Source organism: Accipiter gentilis, chromosome 5 (assembly GCF_929443795.1).
Source record: "Accipiter gentilis chromosome 5, bAccGen1.1, whole genome shotgun sequence".
NCBI lineage: Eukaryota > Metazoa > Chordata > Aves > Accipitriformes > Accipitridae > Astur > Astur gentilis.
In genome coordinates, this window is record NC_064884.1 from 36,145,933 (window position 1) to 36,169,002 (window position 23,070).

The following is a 23,070-nucleotide window of genomic DNA, read 5'->3' on the forward strand; positions in this document are numbered from 1 at the left end:
AGTAATCAGAAATTCCTTTTGCTTTCTTTTTTAAAAGGCTATTAATTATTTCATTGCATGACAAAGACTCACACAAATGATTCAGCCTACCTACAAAAACAAACAAGAAGAAAACTTGCAAAGGCAAAATGACTTTAAATCTAATGTAGTAAGCTAAACACTCTTATACAAAAGGGAATTGACCCTTACTAAGCGTAAAACCCAATCCTTTCATTTAAGGGAATACAAAAGTGAGGAAGACAATTTTAGACATTTATGTGGCTGAAAGGTTTTCCCCACTCCTGGCTCAAAATTCACTTAAGCACAAGTTGAGCTACTGCAATAGATGCTTCATGGACTTGGCAATATGCAACTGTCCTAAGAAGGGACAGATGCCCACTAGTTCAACCCCATGCTTTCTAAATTTTTAACCTGACACTGCAAAGAAGCAAGGAATGAGCTGAACAGTAAGATTCGCTCCAGAAGCTGTTTTGTTGTGTTCTAGTTCCAAGAAAACACTAAGTTAAATCAAGCTGGAGCATAAATATTACACACTTGCCTCAAGCAATGAAATACAGGAGCTTTACTTAACACCCTATATGAAAGGAAAACAAGCTGAATCAAGGTTTTGAAAGGCTTAAAACCAGTTGGTTTTCCTTCTTTAAATTTTGTTTACTGCTGCTGAATTAAAAAAAAAAATTACTGAAGTTCAAGCTGCAAATTCTTTCAGGCAAGGCCTGTCTTTTTTACCTAGTTTTCTAAAAAGGAGACCTGAGCACCTTGTTTAGAGACTCTGTATCTGGTGATCTGTCTCCAGCATCTTGAAAAGACTGCCAGTGTCAGTGTCTAGTACAAAAACATTTCGTATTTAGACAGCTTCCCCTACAAGATTCAGGAATGTAAGTATCTAGCAGATGAGAAAGACCTATCTGTGTCCCTACTGAGCTGAAAGATGCAGAATGGCCTTTATTTATAGGACTGAAGAGAATCTGCATGCAGGAGATACTTTACAAATAATTAGCTGTAGGGAAAGCTTCTAATGGATCTGAACTACTAAAAGGCATGACCACAAGGTACAAATCCACAGGAAACCAGGCTGTCACAAACATAGCTATTTTGGTTTTTATTCTGTACCTAATACACTGGCTCCTGATGAGGAGGCCTAAGCTTTACTAAAACATTCCTCCATTTCAACAATCTTAGGGGAACCCTGAAGGACTCCGCCAATCCTGAACTGCCAAGTGACTTCTTCCTTAACCAAACATTCCCTCTCTCCCACAGTAACATGAAGGCAGCCCCAAGCACAGCAACGGACAACTTTCCTTATTTCCACTTGTCTATGTTCCTAGGGAAGGTTTTCCTTTTTGGATTATTTTTAACCACAAACAGGATTAAACTCAATACAATTAAGCACAACAGAAGGACCGATCACTCACCAGAAGGCTTTGTCTGTGTAACAAGACGAGACTGCCCAACAAATGCCTCCAGTTCTCTCACTCTGTCAGGCACTTCTCTGAACACCTACAGCCCAACAGAGAGGAATAAAAACAGTAAGACAACCTATATTAACAGCAAAAAAGTAATCGCTTATTAGAAGAGACAAAATACTCTACACCACGCTTGCTACAATGGCACACCTCAGATATTTCAATTAATTTTTTCAAGGTATTATTTAAAAACAATAAAAACTCCAAGAGGTACTCAGAGTGTTATTTCAATACATTCCAGTGTCTTACCTAAATCTTGGACAGGAATAAATGAACTGCTGTAGACTGATTGTTTACATGGTTTTTACTGCATAAGCATCAGAGCTATGACTCATTATTTGAGTGCACAGCCATCAGTGACAGGAAAGTAGAGAAATAGGGAATTAATTTAAAAAGAAAAAAATGTTACCACTAAACTCTATTGTAGTGAAGACAAATTTGCCTCCTTTACTTTTTTAAAAGTTTTTAAAAGGCAGTGATGGAAATGTAATATATATATATGGGGGGGGGGGGGAGGGGGGGGAGAATCCCCATTTTCATGGCTGAGTAGGTAAAAACAGATCTTTTTTCCCCGAAATATCAAAAGCCCCTTTCCCCAATAAATTCTTACCTCCCTGATCCATAATATAATGCCAAATATTTCTACTCCTTTTTCACTTGGATCTCCAGGCTCTGCTTGAAAAAAAAATCTGGTTTTATTGCAACCAGTGAGTTCTTTTCTTATATACGTGCCAATGAGATTGAACACTAGAGCTTCTAATTTACAGCAGTTGTACTCAAGAATTACTGACACACTTGATAAGATTTTTCTCACTAAATTTTACCACAGCTTCGTTTGTTTTCGTCTTAACTGCTGCAAACATTCAACTCTTATACAGCAAAGATTTATTGTGACTCTCTCAATTTCAAATTAATACATTACTCTTTGCCTCCAAGTGAAATATTTTTGATCCAGCTGTTTAAAAGAAAGCCAATACAAAAGAAAAACAAAAAACCCTTAAGCTAACTAACTCATTCTGATGGAAAAATGTCCACCAGTGTTTTTACTTAGACATGGATTGGGGCACATTTCCTGAGCATGCCTGCATGGCCTCCAAGATGGTTTATGTACATCACAGATACACGGAAAGAAAAACAACCATTTTAAGTACACCACTATATTTGCAGCTTCAGGTACTCAATGCTGAAGAAATGCACACCTTATTCCACCTCACGTTGAGGGACTGCAGGCAATCAGAAAGTTTGTCTTTTTCCTGAAGATCAACATTTTTATCCAAAAGCACTTCAGGTTCAGTTCTGTTCAGCCATTCCAGTTTGTCTCCCTGTACTTCCATCTCCTCACTTAAGACCTAAAATGGACAGAAGAGTTTTAGACTGAAGCAAAACGCATATTTGCTTAAGTAAGGGGGGGTGGGGTGGGGTGGGGAGGAAGCTTTCCTTAAACTCCAATATATAGAAATTTCCCTGAAAAAATGTAACAGAAAATCTTCTATTTTGGTCTCTATGCTCTATCTAGAAACTATTAAAACATTTATTCAAATACTGACATTTATTGCTAACTGGAAAAAAAACCACAAAACTGCAAACAGCCAAGGTACCTATACAGCTTCACATCATGCACACTGATTCTCGTCTTACAAGATGCTCCTGTTTGATCAACTCTGAAGGTACCATGTGTATCCAAAAGGCAACACATTACCAATCAAAATTGTTGACTGCATTCATTTTTTTAAAAAAATTAAAAACTAAGGGCCCACTCCTGACATGCATTATACAAGTACATGGTAGATCACTACAAGGTACTTTACTCTTAAGGAAACGTACTCTGAAGGTATTTAAAAACTAAACATAACCTTACAACTTCATTTTGATCAACCTCCCACTGCCTTCTTTCTCTTTAAACATGAAAGTGCAGGTCAGATACCAAAAAAAAAAAAAGCTTATGCTTGGATTCCCACTGACTTTAAATCAACTGTGCTATCATTTACCTATAGACCACAAGCACTGTGGAACAGGAGTCACAAATTTTGTCTTTAAAGCATTAGAATAAAAAAAATGACAATAGCAAATAGGCATCATATTTATCCATCCTGGTATTTATATTATTCTCTGTTGCACAAGTATTATGGAGGTATACATAGTAAAGTGACAGGAACACAGGCCTGGAAGGGAGATCACTGAACAGAGAACCCTCCTACAATAAGCAGTATTCCAAGTAGTGCCTTTCCTAAGTTTCAAGGGTCTACACCTTTAAAAAAAAAAACACTAAACACAAAATTTTTAAACACGTAATATCTTTTTTAATTGAAGGCTGCTCCAGAAGCTCTATTTAGAAATCTCCTTCTCATTCCCAGATTGTATTACTCCTGCCTGACCAGTTAACATCTGTTATTCCTACTTACCTAATATCAGCCTTTAATAATAGCTCATCTTCCCTACAATTCCTCATTCTCATCATCTTATCCCTTCTCATTGTTATTTGACTAAACAAAACAAGGAGAGCTCCAGGTTTCTTTGTAGATGAGTTCTTCACCCTCCTGAACAGCGCAGCAATCTTACTCAGTACCTGTTCTATTGCAAACTCACTTTTCTTTAATATCCATAACCAAAATTGCACAGACATTCCTGCTTTCACAGGGCCAAATTGGTACTTAATAATTCCCTATTGTTTCTCTAGCAAATTCTGCTCTTTCCCCCCTCATTCCAGTTCTACCTTTAACTTCAGGTATCTATATTAAGGTAGAAGACAAGAAAAATTAAACTGTCATGATAGACAGACAGCAAATACTCAACTGACAGGAGTCAGTTTGTTTAGGCAATCATAACTGCAACTACTTTACATTGTTTATACATATTTGTTGGAACTTCAAGCCTTTCCACCTGATTTGGTCTAACAGAGGTTGTCTGCTTTTTTTTTTTAATTACTAATTTTAAAAAAATGAGTAAGCAGGTTTGTTGGATAGACTACTCCTTCCATTCCTTTAGGATTCTGGAAACATTCTCTTTCACACATCTACAAACCAAGATATTTTGTTGGCAAAGCCAGACACAAAATAAACAGGAAAAATACATACATACATAGGCATCCAACTTACTTGAAATGACAAAAACCCTTATAGTTTAAAAAGCAGCTTCAACAGAATCTTCCACATGTAACAAAGTATTAAAGCTGCCCACTAAATGGGACAACAGTGCTTATTTGCTATTTTAAGCTTATTGGCTTTTTGCTAAAGTTTTGACAATTATAAGGTTGTCTTGAGGACATCATCTCCAGTGAAATTCCACTTACTGAGTTTTATCAGTAGTACATCTATTTCTCAATTTCTGATACATAGCCACCATGTTCTGGCTAGATAACACAGTTATCAACTCAACCCAACTTCATTACAAAATGTATCTTACCTGTGTAAGTAATCTCACAAAACTGTCTCACACAGCCATAATTCTTCTTTGGCTATTCACAATGTGAAAATTCCCCTCCCCAAAAGCCATGTCCTGATGCCTTGCACAAGACATACATGTGCATACACATATAAACGCTAATTAATCTTGCCTGTAATTCTTTCAAGTTTTCTTCATGGTCAAATGTAAATCTTGCATCCAGAGCATTTTCTACATTTTCCAACCAGCAACGCAGCTCATCAAGCTTCTTTCTGTACTCTATCAGCTGCTGATTCTCTCCTTTTAGCCTTAAAAAGGAAAACAAAAAACCCACATGCATTTCTGCAGTGAACACAGCACGTCAGTCCTGTATTACTCCCGACACATGTTTTTCAGTGGTTGAGCATTTTAAAGGATTCATTTTGGTATTCAAAAGATTCTAGCCTCACCATCAAAATGCAAGATACTTGCAAGTTAATACTACCACCTTAAAAATAGATACATTTCAGTTCCAAAGTCACAAAATAGACTTTTAAAAGTCTACAGAATACATTAAACATAAGTGACAGTAATGACACCACCTTCAGGCCTAATCATTGTAAACCACTACAAGGCCACTGCTAGTAAAAGTATTAGAAATGCCCCTAAAGCCTCCAAGAGAAAAATTCCCTAAATCACACAAAGCTTTAAAGGAACTTCTCAAACTAAATAATTAAGAAAAAACTTATTACATTTCTAAATGTATCATGTGATGTTAAAAAAACACATAATTATATAAGTAGCCTCCAAAAACAGCTATTCATTCCAGGATTTATCCTTCTACATTTTTTAGCAGTAAGAACAGAAAGGGGCCTTAATATTCCCAGATACACTGAAAATTGGTATCTTTATCTTAGACAACCTTGCTCTTTGATCTTTTGAAGTAAATTTAAGGCTACTTCAAAATGGATTTTCATTTTGTTCAGAAAATACCTAGTCAGATGGATTGTATCGTTGCAAACACAGATCTGAAGATCTTCTTTTATAGTATTGTGGAAATTCAAGAACAATACAAGTGTTTCAATTAGTGTCTTTGACAGTGCAAAAATAGAAATCAAGGTAATGTACTTACAGTTCAGCCTCAGCCAGAGAAAAGTAGCCGAGTACTCCTTCCTAAAAAAGTCTGGCTTAGCAATGAAATGATTTAATAACAAAGGAAAATTGTACAAAAAGAAGTTTTGTGGTTGTCATTTGATGGGTTGTATTAAACACAGACTCACTAAGCAGTCAGTTGCAGGTGCATTTATGAGAAATTGGTTCTAGAAGACAGTTCAGAACACAAAGGTCTGAATGTCAGGAAAATTCAGATTAATGACAGCATGTAATAGAATGCACTCTCCCAGAGTCTTCTAAATGAGATTCTCCTCATCAGATCTGGTCAGACATCCAAATTTCTGATTAACTTATTACCTCTGTTGTCTATCCATGACCTCCGCGGTGATTGCTTTCCAGCGTCTGTTCAATCCCGCCAGCTTCTCCTGTAGGAAGCTCCCGTCTGTAGCAGATAGTTTCTGTATGATCCCTTCCCCAGTTCTGTTCAATGCTGAAACACTAGTCTGATGGCTGCTGACTCCCTCTTCAAGTTCCTGTCAGAAACATAAAAGCCACACAGAATTTTATTACTGACCTAAAGTGACTTTGATCTGTGGCTCATAATATGCAGGATGAATCCTGGGTGCATATTATTTTACTAAAACAGGCACTTAAAGCCATCTTACTTAAAATTGGATGCTGTTGATTTAAGTTATTAAGAGTCTGTTGTTGAATCTAGTTCAATTTTCTAATGAGTGTCATAAAAAGATAATGACACAGAATAGGCTGCCGGATACTACTTAGGATCACAAGAATTCATTTAAACCATCAGTGCTAGAATCCACACTCGTGTTCGATTCCTTTCCCCTTAATGTATAGCACTTTCTAGTAGAGCTAACAGATGGTATGACTTTTTTTAACCAGTTCTTTTCATAACCTATGCCCCTGACTATTTCTGTAACTTAACAGTATTTTAGCTAGGATAATTATGGCTGTGCTGCCATGGTCCCCCCAGACATCACAGAAAATCCATGAAACTAAAGGAATCAGAAGATGTCAGGATCAAACCTTCAAATATCCCTAACCACTACAAAACTTTACATTGTTAGTAAAAATTTCTTTGCAACTAGATGAGGAATAAAATGATTCAAGAAAGAGAAGGGAAATGCCCTAGAAGAAAACTCAAAGCACCAACAAGGATGAAATACAAACTGTATGTTAGGTAAAATACGCATTGCTTTTGCAACACATACCTAACTCTTGGATAACCGTTATTCAAAAAAAAAAAAAAAAACCAAACCAAAAAAACCCCAACTGATCCTTAAACTTATGGTTTTTTCTCCTTATTTAAAAGAAAGTAAAGTAGTTTAGCTAAACAGACAAGTCTGTTCTTCCATAATGATGAGCTAGAAAGACATCAGGGAATTAAATTCCAGAACTGAAGTCTGAAACAATCAAATCTAAGACTTTTACAATTGGAATATTCTCTTTTTCTAGATTGCTTATACAAGGCAGGATCTTGCAAAGTCATTAGTTTAAAACATTAATTTGCTAAGTTATAATTGACCATTATTGGGGTCCATTTTTTTAATTGTGAGTAGAAGGAAACTGAAATAATATACTGGATTTCTTAACTTACAAACATATTTTTAAAGATGTAACAAAACTTATAAAACAACAAAAATCATGCCCACATTTGAATTATCAAATTATCTCAAACCCATCCATACTAAGAGTCAACATAAAACCCCATTCTATAAGCAGGAGTTGAGCTCTTCCCTAAGAATCATTTTAAACTGCAATTGAAAAAAAATTTTTAAGAGTTACCACTTTTTAAAGTGTAATTACACAGCCTCATTTCAAATCTATATGTCTCTATAGAAAACTAAAATTTTAGACAAAAAAATCTAGACTTTTTCCAGCTTGCTCATTTTCTGCACAAATCATACATACCTGCTGATGCAGCCCAGCTGTCTGCAGCTCCAGGCTGCCATCTGGACCACGGGCATCGGCTAGTAACACTTCAGCTTCCGTTATCCAGTGGGAGAGGTCATTGAGATCACAGTGGAACTGCCTCCATGCCTCAATGGCTCTATCAAAACAACTGTGTGAAAACAAAGCATTGAACAATTATCCAAACCGTTTTGGTGAAAAGGCTACAAGACCTAGTCCACTGAGTAGAAACTTGCCTTGCAAAACAGAAAGGCTAGCACACAGCCTGGTTAACCAAGTCCCAGTACTGAAGGCTTCCTGAAATAGTAGCAGCTGGTAAAAGCCAACAGCACAGACTGTCATTAACTTCCAGCTGAAGGAAAAAAAGGGCAGTCCTAAGCAAACTTTTGTTTCTATCACTTAAAAAATAAAGATTGATTAGCTGCATCAAATTGGTCTGCAGAACCCTTTTTTTCTTTATTATAAAATGGTTCAGATATCAGAGACTGTGGAACATGAAATATGATTAATGGCTCAGATATATGAATTAAAAAAAAAAAAAAAAAAAAACAACCATGGGGTGCTGACACCTGGAATTTAATAATTGAGGGTGATTTTGATTATATAGAACTGGCCATATTACCAGTAGGCCTGCATAAGTAGGTCTTACGCAATTTAATCACACAATAATTTACCAGACATTTAATTATTATCATCATCTTTGCAGCCTAAAATTAATGTGTAGCTTAACTTGAAGGGCAACCTTTTCTAGCATGGAACAGGCTGAATTGTCACAGTCAGAAAACTGTTTTTAACCAAAATGAGAATTCTACTATGTTAACAAACTAACAAAAACAGCCCATAAATGTTAAATAAGAAAGCCACGTCAGAAAAGCATGGAGAGTGGCTTGCTTTCTATTTGTTGATTGCTAACTCCGTGTTAGCATTATAAAGCAAATAGGACAGATGTCTCAAAGGACACAGAACTTGAGACAAACATGAAATCTACCATCAGTGCCAACAGACTGGAGAGTATACCATTCCAATCTAACAGGAGGCCAGGTCTCCTGCTAATCAGAGGACTGTAATGTAACAGAAGAAAGTTCTCATCTGTAGCCCATTATTTTTGTCTTAAAAAATGCCAACAGCAAAGAATCCAGGGTTACTGTGTATATATAGATGCAATCTGAAATTAGCACCATAACATCAAAGATATCCAAAACCAAAATTTCAAGAGCTACCATTGCATCTATTTTCTTCACTAATAAAATTCAACAGCCCCAGAGTTCCTAGTGAGATTATTTTCATCAAAATTATATCTCATTTTTATCAAGACATGCATATTTCTTGGCACATACAGGGCTTTTTTGTTATTATTCTTCTTCATGTGGGCCAATTCCAATAATGAAGAAAGCTTTAAAAATCTCTACTTAAATTTTTCTGACCTTACCTCCTAGTTCTACCATTTCAGTATCCTGCACATATCTCAATTCGATACACTAGATCAACCTGTAGACTGACACCAAATCTCAATCTCCTTTTATTTCTCAGGTACATTTCAGTCTAACCGAACATACTGTCTCACAATAGTATCTCATTCTACATTTAATGAGAAGAGATATTCTAAGCACTACAAATAGTTTAGAAGTATAATTTATTAGCTTCCTTTAAAATTAAAGTTTTGGGGGGAGTTTTGAACACGTGACTTTTTCAGAATGCGGAATTCTAAAACTTTAGAGAACACTTTGAGATACAAAGCTTTAACTCCTGCCTTTTCTGTTGTTAGCCTACAGTTCCATCCGTATTTTAAGCAACGAGATGAAGTTTCACCCTGGTTTTGAGCCAGATGCACATGCTGCTGTTTCACAGACTGCCTCAGCTGAAAGATAAAAGTACCAAAGTCCTGTCACTACAGTACGGAGACCTGGCTACTCCTTGCCTCCTCTGCAGGAATCCACTTGCTTCCAAACCACATCTCATTCCCAAGTCATCAACACTTTTAGCACTGCAGGAAAGTCCACGGCAGAAGGAGCAGAACTACCAAACCAGCAGTGTTACAAACAGCTCAACAAAGCATTAAGCCCGTACATACACAAACATTTTACTTTACACGTATGTTCAAGTCAAACTGAGTCAAGTGGATTTAGCTGGACACTTAGAAGCTTTGCTAAGTACAGTTTAATTCAACTTGCGCTTGGCTACATCAGAGCTTTTATCAAAGGTTTAACTACTTAGCTGGCACTTAATCACAAAATCATTACTACCTCTGAAAACTAAATCAATCTCTTGCCACAGACTTCAGATGCTGTTTCTCCCAATTCTGTCAAAATCTCCAGCCACTCCAGAAATAGAAAAAAGCCAAATACTATTAAGGAGATAGACTCTTTTAGCCTTTTTGCTTATACTTCAGGTAACACTAGGAAAAGCAAGAATAAACTTGGTTAAAGATTCTTCTTAGTAGCAGAAAGGGTATAAAAATAGTAATGCCAAAATACAGCATTTTAATATTGATACTAATATTGTCTTCATTAATCAAAGTATAACCTTCTATTAAAATTGCAGCACTTAGTATATTCAGGAAGCTACATACCATTTAGTGTAAATTGCTAGTCCAGTAGTCCCTTTTGTATGAAAATCATGCCCAAAATTGTTGTCATTAAGATGCAAAGCTTTACAAACTTCATGAAGTTCAAGATTAATTTGTATTCAGTGAACCAACTGAGGAGGTAATCCATTGCATTTTGCCAGCTAATCGTAAACATTGAACTTGCACTTTGATACACTTATCTTTTTCAATGGGAAGACTAAGTTTCTGGTTAACCTTGGCTACCCAACGAAAACAAATTTAAGTAGCAAATGAAATTGTACTCATACTTACAAAAGGATATATTAGTTAAAGCTTTTCAATTAAGTTACGGGCGGAAGAGGCAAAACAAACTTAATGTGCGTCATACCTACGACAACAACAAAATAGCTGCAGGCATATAAATACAGATGGGCATCAGATTCTGGAGCGGTTGTCTCCAAAGACGGCAAGTGACCACAGGCAGCCAGCAAGAGCACAAGAAGTGGTACCTAGCTGGCACCGCCATTTGTTTTCAAATTAAAACCAGTGAAACAACAGTGCCTGCTGAGTTACTAGAAATCTTGATGATTCACTGATCCAGTGGCCTAGAATTTCTGGAAGTCTCTGCTTAGACAATACCACCAACTGATTTTTATATTCCTACACATACACCAGCGCTCTGAGGAAGAGCTGAAAACATCAGCTTATGTAATACACTCTCTTCCTAAAAACATCTCTTCAAAAACACTACCAAATGTGTTTGATATCAGATGATTTCTGGTGCTACAAAGCAAGTGAACGTGCCTAGACATTACTTTATGCTCTACAGAACTTCTGCATTAACCATTACCTTTTATCACCATTGAAAAGTAAATACTGTAAAGGCCAATTAACTACAGTATGAGCCTTTGCATTTAATTTCAAGTTTCATAAAATCATTTTCACTCATTACGGTTTTTTTGCTCAGCAGCAATCTCAATGTCGGCTGCTGTTTGCATTGCAAGTACCTTCAGGTTAGTGGTAACTTCCTGAACACGTACTTTCATACTTTTACAAACTCCAACGCAAAATGCTGTTCTGACACACTTTTCCAACTTTGACTAAGTGGTATTGAGTTTGTTTATAAACATTTAAAGTTGATTCAGATAATAAGGCATTTTCAGCTTAGAGTATCTTCTGTAACGGGTGGGGAGAAATCAAAGCTTAGTTTAACTACCCACCCCCTTACTTTTTTGGCATAAGTGAAATTTCAGCTGTTTTATATTTGTGGAAAGGAAATAGGAAATACATTTTTCTTAAGCACTGATTTCAATATTCTCTTGTTCTCCCAACCACAAAATTTTCGAATATGGTCATCTTTCATCTTCAATTAGTTACAACAAATATTATTGGCAACTATCATACGTGCTGTATTTTAAAGACACCCATCCTTTCAAACTCCTTCCCTCCTTTAAAAGCAGCCTTGAATTCTCTGTTAAAAGATGTCTTACTCAACATTTTTCTTCCTGAGCTTTGCTTTGCAATACCTTTTCAAAACAAAAATTTTATGTTTTATAAACAAAATATTCTGGTTTATAAACTAAAACAAATCAACTTCATAAAAGCACCCAAACTACAACTTGCACATTAACTGTTTCAACATTCAATAATTCTGGCAATTATTGTGTAATACTAACATATTAAAGCTGATCACTGCCAAACTGTTTATCTTCAATCATTAGGGTATATTTGTAAAACACTTATCTTCAAGTATGTAAAATATTTATCACGTAGTCACAGAAACCAAACATCCTTGACTTACCACTTACGATCATTGTACATTCTATTAATTCTGTCCCATTCCGCATTCAGCTGGGTTAGTGCATCTCCTATTATTATCGCCTCAGGTCCAGATGCTTCTAGTATAACATCAGGCTGTTTCTCATGTATGACTGCAATTTGATCCCCAAGTTTATCCAAAATATCTTTTATGTTCTGCAAGCACAGTAGTGACACAAGCCATTAGTAAAGTCAACAACAGTAGAAAATAAAACTAAAGACCAAAAAGTAATCTCTTCAAAATACCGTTCCAAAAAATCAGTATCTACAAGAAGACCATAACCATCAGCAGTTTACAGATTAAATCAATTTTAGCAACTGAACTGAGTAGTCCATTGCACCTTCTTAAGCATGTGTACTCCTCAGCTTTTTATGAGGAGGATAAAATATTTTACATATCTAATCTGTTCCTGAGGTCAAGGGGCACACCATGCTTCTCAAAACAGCAGTTACCTTCATTATTAAACAAATGTGCCCCTTTGTCCTGAAGACACTGTACATATTCCTTCCTCATGTAAAAAAAGAGCCACAAAACATGACTTTATTAACCTCCATGTAACCTCCATTCATGTAACCTTCACGTAACCTCCATTTGCACAGAACTGCAAAAGCATAAGCTACATAAAAGTTTTAGATTTAAGTGACAAAGTTAAAGCAATCTATTTCAAATATAATTTAACTATGATGTGAAAGTGCCTTTAAACCAGATGCTGTTGTAAGACTGCCTTGGTATTCAGAGGACAAACAGTCCATGCAACCAGTGGAATTTACTTATCTTTTTGATTTTAAAACAGTAACACTTCCAAAAAATTTATGCTCTGCTATTTTTCTGAAAATATCCTTAGAATATACCAAAATTTCAAAATCAGACAAGAGACCTGCACCAAAATGAAGTATTTTAAACTCATCTTAACATAAACACTCCTAATTTTACTTAAGGGAGCACAGAAGCACAGTAAACAGGGTTCTGTAAGACACAGTAAGACAACCTCACCAAAACAGAAGTCACCCACTTTGTCAAAGGTTGGCATCATTTCCCTATTTGCTTTTGAAAACTATGCCATAAAATGAAAGCATGTACACAGCATAAAGAAAAGCAGGTCAGGAAAGTGGACTGAAATTCTGAAAAGCTTTTAAAGGACCTGTATAACAGCTGCAGAAACAGCTGATCTGGCTCTTGGCAAGAGGCAAAGCCTGACTACCTCAAACATAAGGACACACAGACCCCACTATGCTTCCCAACCTACAGAGGTACATCTACACTGCACCACACCATGTGCAATTCTGAACTCCATGGATACTTTCTGTGGGAATCTCTGTATCATGCTCCTTTGCATGCACAAAATTAACCAGGACTCTGACTTCTACAAACTTAACTCACATTTGACAGCAGGATTCAATATTTTCAAACATGCTTTCTTCATCCCTTTCTGAAGAAGGACAAATCCTTAACTACTTCCTCATCATCAGTCACACAGGTAAATCCACTGGCTGACAATGAGGAGAAGTGGGAGCTTAAAGTTGAGCTCATATTGATGCTTTGCTAATCAGAACAGGTACCATGGTCTTGTGGCCTCATATATAGCTTCATACAAGAGTCATGAATCTGCCTTTCTCCCTCTTCCCATGTGAGCAATTGATTTCACATGACACAGAGAACAGCAGCTGTTTTAAGGAGACCAAGCGGGAACATAAGGAGATTGGCTTTAGCATTTCTCTACATATTACATAGACTACTTAATGAAAAACACAACAGTTTCTTCAACAAAAGAAGTTAAACCCTTCTCCTCCAACCTCCCACCCAGCTTCCACACTGCTCCACTTTGTATCCAGATTCTGCGTAGAAAGAAAAATTATCCACAAAACTGTCTCATTATTAAATTATCAGTGCATATTGGTCCAGTATATACTGAGCAAAAATAGAAATACAGCTATACAGTCGCTAAGGTGGTCTTCTATCTTGTGTATTCCCTTCTTCCCTCTGAATACATTGCTTAGACATGCAGTACCTTCAGTGCATCCTCCTGAGTTGAAAAATCATCATAGATGCCAGTATTTAGCTCCGGTGCATTCAGCAGCAGTTCAACATCAGCCATGGCCAGCAAGACTTTGTTGATTTCAACCAAGTATTCAGCTGAAAAAGGCAAGGTCCTAACCTCTGTGGCAAAGTGGCCTTTTAACTTCTGTTGGACAGGGATTGCCTAAAAACATGAGAGTTCATTTCATGTTTCAAAGAACAAGCAATTTTATGAAAAAATCCTAGATCAGTAGACTATATTCAGAATAAGTACTACTCTACATTAAAAGACAAAGGCCTTTCTACGAAAGTTACACAAATTCAGAAAGCTGCAAGTCCTGCAGAGAGCTATTTCTGTATTTATTTTAAAAAAGTCAGAAAACAGATATCATGCTTCACAACGACCCCGAATTATTCTTTGTTAAAACCCTGGGGAGTGGGGAAGGGCACTGCTGTTTCTCTCACCCTAATCCTTACCGTTTCCAGAAATGACACTTCTTGATCAAGCCTGTATCTAGTTGTGATTACAACCCAGTGTCTGCTTCCTTCATCATCAAGGACTTCCAGAAGTTACTAATTCACTGAAGCAGACTTTTTTTCCCCACTCCACATTCTTTTCAATAAGCTTCCCTACCCACATTTCCCAACCGTTTTTTAAATAAATTAGTGCTTCACCAGTACCACAATGGGCTTTTTGCAGCAATAAGACATATTGACTCCTCAAGAGCTTGGCAATTGTCATCTGCTCTGGCTGTAAGACCAGGCTATCTAGACAAGTACCATGTTAGCAGATAAGAAAGCAAGAACAGTAATGGAATGAAGCTTTTTCTTGGATCACATATGATGGCCTGGATCTGAAGCACTAGGAAGCCAACTACAAGAAGCTATACTCTGCCTGGCAAAAGTAGCAGAGGCAGGTAAAGCAGATACTCCCAAAGACTAAAAGCAGGTTTTTGCTGAAAATGTTTGTTGTCCAACAGGATTTGTTAATCTCTGAAAACAGCCCAGTTCTTTGAATAAAAAAAAGTAAACCCACCTCCAAATATTGAAGAACTCAGAGCAACTTCAAAGCCATCATCCTGTACTCAGTGAATTTGAGTCAAGCAGGATAGAGGCACTCAATTGTACGATTTACTAACAGCTGAGAATACACTTAAGAGTGTGAAGAATAAACGTACGTTCACAGCCATTTCAGCCAGTGAATTTTACTTTGCAATTGGTCTGGGCTAAGTGCACACATGCAAATCACAAGTACAGCTGACAACTAGTAAAAAATTAAGCCCCACTAACAAAGTTGTTTGCAAAAACCTGTCTGTATCTTCCTCCTCCACATGTTTCTGAGCATTTCAAACATGTCACTCAAATTAACTGGAACCTAACATATGCAGCATGTGTAGAGAAAAAGAAAAAAGGACTGCCACAGAAAAGGTATGTTCACATATTCACCATTCAAGATTTCTTCTCGTGCACTGAATGCTCTTAAGGATTTTATTTGTTACATATTAGTTTGGGGTTTTTTCTTTTGTTTTCTAAAGTAGAGAGTCATCCCTGTTATGAATCTAGGGGACACAGTTGTACTTCCACAAGACCTTTACCACCAACCATGGTATACTTTCTGTCATTCATTGCCCACCAAAAGAAATAGGATGTACAGAGGCACGTATGCATAAACTGAGTCTACTGAAAACAAGTATCACAAACAAGCATCATAAAATACTCAGCATTGCTTTTGATTCAGTAACAGTACTGCCCAAGAAATTGACATAAAATTACATAATTTACTTTGCATGTTTAACTACATAAACATTTTAACCAGAAGTGTTTACCCAGTCTAATCTCAGATCGCCACACATTATTTACATCTCTGTAAATAAATACCCTTTTGATTAGAAGTGATCACTTTTTAACCATTCCTTGCCCCTTCTCTCTCACACTCAATATATTTCATAGCCAGTTTTCTAGAAAAAGGTTTTCCAAAGCTAAAATCTCATGTCCATTTTATTTGTTCTTCTGGGTTAATTAATGCAGTCAGTAAGCAACATATTTGTGAGCAATGCAGCTAATGGTTCATATTTAAGTAACCCAGAACCTTCTCTATAAAAAGCACAACAGGCAAACAAACATGTTTTCTTTATTGCAGGAATAATACTTCAAAGAGCTTTCAAGATGGTGTCCGTGTTTCAGTTTATAGGAAAAACTGCACTGTGCCTGCAACAGCAAATTCATTTACCATCTGCAAAATTATCATTTTCACTTCAAAACAGTTTTCTAAAACCTGGAACAAATCTCTCAGGAATTTTAGTCAACTAATTACTTCTGCAATTTAAGATTTAATTTTTCCTTTCCCTCATTCCAAGCCAAGTCATAATAGAGCAATTTAAATAAATACTAAAGCAAGGTTAGAAAAGAAGGAAATCAAGGAGATACAAATTTCCGATGCAGACACTTCTAGCTAACAGATTTGTGGCAAAACAAGGGTTATTCAGAAGTACGTGCTATGCAGAAGGGTTACCAATATTTCAGAGACACTTAACTCCATAATCCCTAGAAGCACACATGATGAGGAATATTTATGATCTAGCCACTTCCAGCAAATCAATATATAGATACATATAACCTTCAAGCACTATAAGTAAGTCCTCTCTTCCACAGTCATTTACAAAAACATAATGTATTACATAAAACCTTAATTGGAGTCTACTCCCCAGTTTGGCAGCTGATATCTTTCTTTCCCTCCCTGTTTGTTCATTTCAAATACTAGTTTCTCTTCCTCTGCTCACTGCACCTTCCTTATATTAGGGTGAGGGCTTGAGCCAGCTGCACACCAGTGGGTCAAGAATTCATTTAGTTCTTCTCAGTCCTGAGCTGAGATGAGCAAAAAGCACTGCAATTTGCTATTTAGTAGCCTGCGGGCCCTATGGATACATCCAGGGTTTCCCTTTCCCCACCTGCATCAGATATCCCTACTGACTAAACAAGGGGGAGGGAGAGTGTTCACACACTGAATAGATGGTAAAAACTGGGGAGGGGCAGTTTCTGTTGAAGAATTTTAGCATTAGGGTCCACCCTGGTGCTGAAGGTAAGTCAATTCTGGTGGCTCCAAGAAAATTCTAGAGCAACTGTGTTCACCTAAAATTATGGTATTTGGGAACACTATGTATCCCTTTAGATATGGTATGGTCCCATATAAATTTTTGGTGTTCAAGCTCAATTAGTAAAGCAGGTGAAAGAACAAGCCATAAAAGTAAAGTAAGGTCACTTGAGACAGTCTGACTTACCACTCAAAGATCAGAAACCTAGAAGCACAGGCACGTGAAGCAAAAGCAGCAGTTTCCGAGTTTCACAGCAGTAATGAAAAACTGCTGTGGTTCCTTTCTGAAAGCCTAGCTGACTCAGCCCAGACTAGAAATTACATCTGGAAGTATAAGGATGTTTTTACACAACTTAACTAATTGTGAGCAAAGATAACATTTCTCCATCAACAGTCTATTCTAACTGCTATGGCAATCTACAGTTATATGATCTTCTGCATTCAGCACACAGATACCAAGATGCAGTTATCCAGGAATGGATCCAGTAGTGCCAGGGATTAGCTGCAGTATATCCCTAAAGAAAAGGGCTTTATAGGAGGCAAAGGATCTTAGAGAAGATCAGTCAACCTGTAGCAAGACCAACAGTGACAAGGAAGACCAGTCTGCAGCACAACTGGACTGCTCCCATTAGCAAAGAACCATCCAGGTGCACCTTTTTCCCTTTGCAATCTGGTAATTGATTCACTCAAAGCAGCTGATGGTCAAACAGAAAAACTGAATGCTGTTTTACTGTAAATGTGTTTGGATCCCCATTTCCTTCAAACAAATTCCCTGGCATCAATCAGGTCCCAAGGAGCTCATGTGCAAGTATGACAGTACACCAGGAGTGACCACTGGGGACCCAACAGAGCGGTCAAATGTCAGACAGTTAAACAGATCCTGGGACCATCTTTGCTGCCCAGCTCTGCATGGGAGGCTTATAGTTTGAAAAAGTCTCTCTAAAGAGAAGCAGATTTAAAAGATTTACTTTCCTAGCGGATACGGAATAGCCTGCATGACCAAGGAGAACAGACCGTCTGTCATAGGTATACAGCTATCACAGGCAACTGAAGCCACATCACACTGCAGCTGTGAATGAAGAGTACCACATTACGATTTTGTGGTGTGAGTCTCACAGGGAACCAGAGCATTTTACCCCCGCCTCCAAGTTAATTGGTGCTGGGTTAAAAAGTTACAGCAGTCAAAAAGAGACTGATTGGTTTTAATTATGAAGCTTCATACACAGAAACTGAAAAGTACTTGACAGATTGCCTAGCCCCCAAGCTTGTCCAAGAAATTACTTACTGCTTCACAAGGTTCTTCACTGTTATTGCCTAAAATATTAATGTAATTACCGTGCAGCCAAAGTGTTTTGAAGGATGAAAAGGAGACATAAAATTTAAAAAACAACAACACTGAACCACACACATGCAAAACCACCAAACCACAACAAAAAAACAAACAACCCATTGAAAGTATCTGTACCCTCAACAATTAAGACATACAGCTTTCTGGGCAGCAAGTTCTGTCAGACCCTGACATCTTATTAAATCAGTTGTGAAACTGTTTGTCAAGACACACATACACACATTATAATACGTAACTCTTCTCATCAGAAATACTTCAACCTTTTTCATTTTTTTTAATCTTCATTGTGCACAGTCATATCAATCACGAGGGTAATTATCACTGCCTAAACACTTGAGACAGTAAAAGGCAGCATCAGAGTAGTTACAATATCCCAACGACAGGATGCAGAGGCACTAAGTTTAAGCCTTGAATGAGGCTTCTATCATACCTGCACCAACCAGACATTGAATCATGCTGTTTGAGTCAGGTATCAAAAAGAGCTAAGCATAATCCCCATGAGCAAGACTGGCAAGAGAAACTGTCCTGATTCCACCACACGGGTCAGATCACCGTCTAAGACTTGGGCCTGATGGCTGGGATATTTTGGACCTATGATGACAATGTAGAAGTGCCAAACTAGTATATGCAGATAATTTCCTAATGAAAAATGAATGCTGTCATTTTGAAAACACTTCTTTCCAAGCATGTATCAAAAGAACAGCCATAAAAACCTAATATATGAATCTCTAAAGCTCATACATAGCATTCACTCTGTTTGCTCCAAGGGAAAAAAAAAAAGAGAGAGTCTCATTTACCTGTAGTTTTTGTTCATCTTCCACACCTTGCAGCCCAGACAGACGGTGCTCAGCCTCATCCAGCCACCTCATTAGACTGTCATGTTCCTTCTTATACTGGGAAAACACTGGAGAGAGTTCCACCATCTGCCTCCTTTGAAATGACCTGCACTCCTACAATCCAGTGTATTAGGAAAATACGGTGTAAGAGGGAGGTAGTGAACAGAATAGTCTTATTTATTTGAAAAACAAGAATACTTGAGGGATACATTTGAAGAAGCAAATTTCAAAATATGCAACAGTAGCCATTTATTTTTTTCAAAATAGCTATATCCTATTTATCTGCACAGACATGTAATCAAAGCCAGCCTGAGGGTCTTACCCTGCCTTTGAGCTACACCCCACCTTACCAACTCTAATATGATTCAAACAAGTGAGCTAAAAGGAGTATAAGAATACAGATCCCCTTTGTTCTACACAAAAACATTTTTAATATGGCACATGTATGAAAGCACTGCAAAATACTAGTCTACAACTGCTGATAACACCCTCTATAGGAAGCAAGAGGAATTCAGGAGCAGACTCATTCACACAAAGTTCTTCAGCTGAGAACTCAATAAATATAGTTGTGTACATGTGTCTATGTAGTCACTCTTCACACAGCGTGGTGGTGGAGACAAACCTCTGCTGGAGAACCAGCAAAGACACGTGAAGCAAATGCCCAGCTGTCCGCACACATCTGTGTAAATACATACAAGGTGACCCTCTGTGAAGCTGTCAAAAGGACATTAAAAATCAAAACCATTCCACCAAAACTTTGGAATGACAAAATTTGTCATCAGACTGTGTGTACACACATTTAACTTTTCCCCAGAGAACCTTATACACTAAAAAAAAAAAAAAAACCAGGTTGTAAGCGGGATACCAAAGGGAAGACTGCATAAATGATCTTTAACTACAGTAAATATCATAATCATACCTGCACACTCTTGTACTTTTTCTGCAGAAGCAACAGCTGTATGCGGATCTTCTCTCTCTTATGGTCCTCCATAGGCTGCTGTAACAACTGCCCTCCTCTCTGTAAAACTTCCTCAATCTGAGCTCTTTCTTGATCCAGCTAAAATTACACAAGTCTGTATTACCTACTGAAAGCTCAGCTATGGTTTCCAAAATGAATTTATTACCTGCTCAGATATTAACAGTAATGGTACCAAGCTATTGTTTTATTATCCAAATGCAAGCCAAACAAATTCAAGCAGAGATTCTCCTACACAGCTACCAAATCCTAAAATCCAACTTAGTCATTCCATAAACTTCATAAAGAGATGCCCTCCAGGAAGCTCACTCAATGAGCCAGCAGTAGGCAGCCACAGCAAGAGGGTGCTATGACTTCAGCTGCATTTCTATTCTAAACATTCCTTGACAATAATAAGGAAGCTCAGAGCAGAATGGCAAGAAAATGAAAACATAATAAGTATAAAAACAGTACAAAAGGAATCATATGTTCTATAACAGGTCTTTCCATAGAGGCCTTTTAAAAATTGTTTTCCCTAGCATACGTGCCATTTTGCATGGACTTATATTCAGCTTTCCAGCTCTGTTTATAATATTTCATGCACTTAAAAGGAAGGCAGATAGGGTGGCCTAGCAGGACTTCACCCAATTCTACAGCCAACAAGGCTAATGTGAACACGATGCAAACAAAAGTACGACAGTTTTATACAGGTGAATAGCAGAGCCTAGATAAGAATCTAGAAAAAGATAAATTTTGTTCCAAGTTCTTATTTGGACTTGCTATGAGCCATATTACAACACTCATTTGCACCTCATCTCACAAGCATCCACTGACCTGGCCTACGCACTGTGATTCAATATATCCTACCAGTTTAAAGTGAAAAAAATATCTACCCAATGCAACAGAGGCCCAAAATCGCCAAAAACATAGTAAGAGCCTCAGCCGCGTTAAGTAATCATTTTGACATAAGTTCATATGAACATAACTTCAGTTAGATAAGAATGAAGAAAAAAAAAGTTTTGCACCCTGTTACTTTTACAGGAAGGATTCCTTATAAACAACTACCTTGAGTAGAAGAGAGAAGATAAATGAAAATCAAAGTTCACTACCTAAATTATATAAAACCATGATGAAAATACAGAATGATGTATGACTAATTACTCTCAATGCACCAGCCAAGAGGCAGCAGCTATAGGAAAAATATGGGAAACTCATGCAGCGTTTCCAACAACCTAGTAATTCCCTTCATTTTCTACTCCTGTCTTAAGAAGATTTTCTCAGAAGAATTCCGCCTTGAAGTCTGGAGGAATGTAACACATGGACAAAATAGAAACAGAGTTAGTCAGTTATTTAATTCTTTCATCGCTCACAAACCTTTTCATCTTCCCCACTCATCTCCAGATGCTTTTCCACAACTTTTAACATACTCTGTATGTCACACTCAAATTTTTCCAGGTCTGGAAAAGCTACTCCAACTTCACGGGGCTCTGACACGACAGGAAGTCGTTCTTGTCCAACAAGCAACTGCAAAGCAAAATAAAACTTTGTTCAAGCTGAAAATTTAGTCTGAACTGTCACACACAGTTTAATGATTTAAGCCAATTCTCCATGAACAGGCATACCAGTTTGTAGGACCATCAGATATCAGCAGAAAAAAAGTTGCAAGAGTTGTTTGATCTAACACTGAGAATTAGCTTGGACACAGTGTTGATAGGTAGTACCAAGCTTCAACCTTCAAACCTCAATCTGAGCATTTTGGTCTCAAAACAACCAACCTCCAGTCACATTAGCTTATGATGTTGTTCTGTAGTTCATATAAATATGTACTACAATTACAATGTTTTTCTGAATCATTATAGCACAGAATTTTGTCAATTTTCCTTTGCAACTCAAATCATCACCTGCTACTCAGATAAAAAAGCAGGTGGTCTAAATAAAGTCTGTCCATTTTTCACATATAAATATCTACACTTAAATGAGAATCAAAAGCAGCAAAGTGGTGTTCTAACACATAAAGATCTATCCCCTAAAGCTATTTGCCATCATTTTGGCACAGACACCCTAAGCATGTTTTGGGGCACACTCATCCTCACCTTGGCACTTTTGATGTGCTGAGAGACCTTCTCAAAGTTCCGGTTCAGTTCTGCCAGTTTGGGTTCAACAAGTTCACGGCATGACACCCCCCGACCATTCATTAAGATGATAGCCTGATCACGCACATTATCCACTCGAAGACTAACATCATCTAATTCAGATGTTAAGCGCTAAGAAGTAAAAGAAAATGCAAATAGTTACCCTAGAAAAGGAAAAAATATTACAAAAAAAACCTCAACAAAAAACCAGGCAGCAAACCTGACTTGACTTCATTTAGAATCCAGAAGTGGTTACTTGACAGCAACATTTCCTACCTTCACAGTTTCCTCCTTTTTGCTTGCTGACTTTTTCTCAATCTCATCCAGCAAGGCTTCAGCCTGATACAACCAAGTACTTATGTGGGCAACATTTTCATCAAATATTTCCAGCTGGCTCTGATGATTCTGGAAAAAGATAGAGGCGGCGGGGGGTGGGGGGGGAGAGTATCAATGTGAT

At 37.4% G+C, this 23,070-nt stretch overlaps 1 protein-coding gene across 6 annotated transcripts in view; it reads right to left on the bottom strand.

The window, feature by feature from the left end:
* Positions 1–23,070, bottom strand: part of UTRN (utrophin) — a 389,337-nt gene that overhangs the window by 235,168 nt on the left and 131,099 nt on the right. For all 6 annotated transcript variants that reach the window (XM_049799497.1, XM_049799498.1, XM_049799496.1 and 3 more), the window contains 12 exons: positions 22,890–23,018; positions 22,575–22,745; positions 21,856–22,005; positions 20,446–20,583; positions 19,488–19,640; positions 14,244–14,435; positions 12,218–12,390; positions 7,872–8,022; positions 6,297–6,472; positions 5,020–5,155; positions 2,666–2,815; positions 1,416–1,500 (listed from right to left, as the gene is read on the bottom strand). In XM_049799497.1, coding sequence (XP_049655454.1) covers positions 1,416–1,500; positions 2,666–2,815; positions 5,020–5,155; positions 6,297–6,472; positions 7,872–8,022; positions 12,218–12,390; positions 14,244–14,435; positions 19,488–19,640; positions 20,446–20,583; positions 21,856–22,005; positions 22,575–22,745; positions 22,890–23,018 — 1,804 coding nt within the window. The remainder of the gene's footprint in view (positions 1–1,415; positions 1,501–2,665; positions 2,816–5,019; positions 5,156–6,296; positions 6,473–7,871; positions 8,023–12,217; positions 12,391–14,243; positions 14,436–19,487; positions 19,641–20,445; positions 20,584–21,855; positions 22,006–22,574; positions 22,746–22,889; positions 23,019–23,070) is intronic.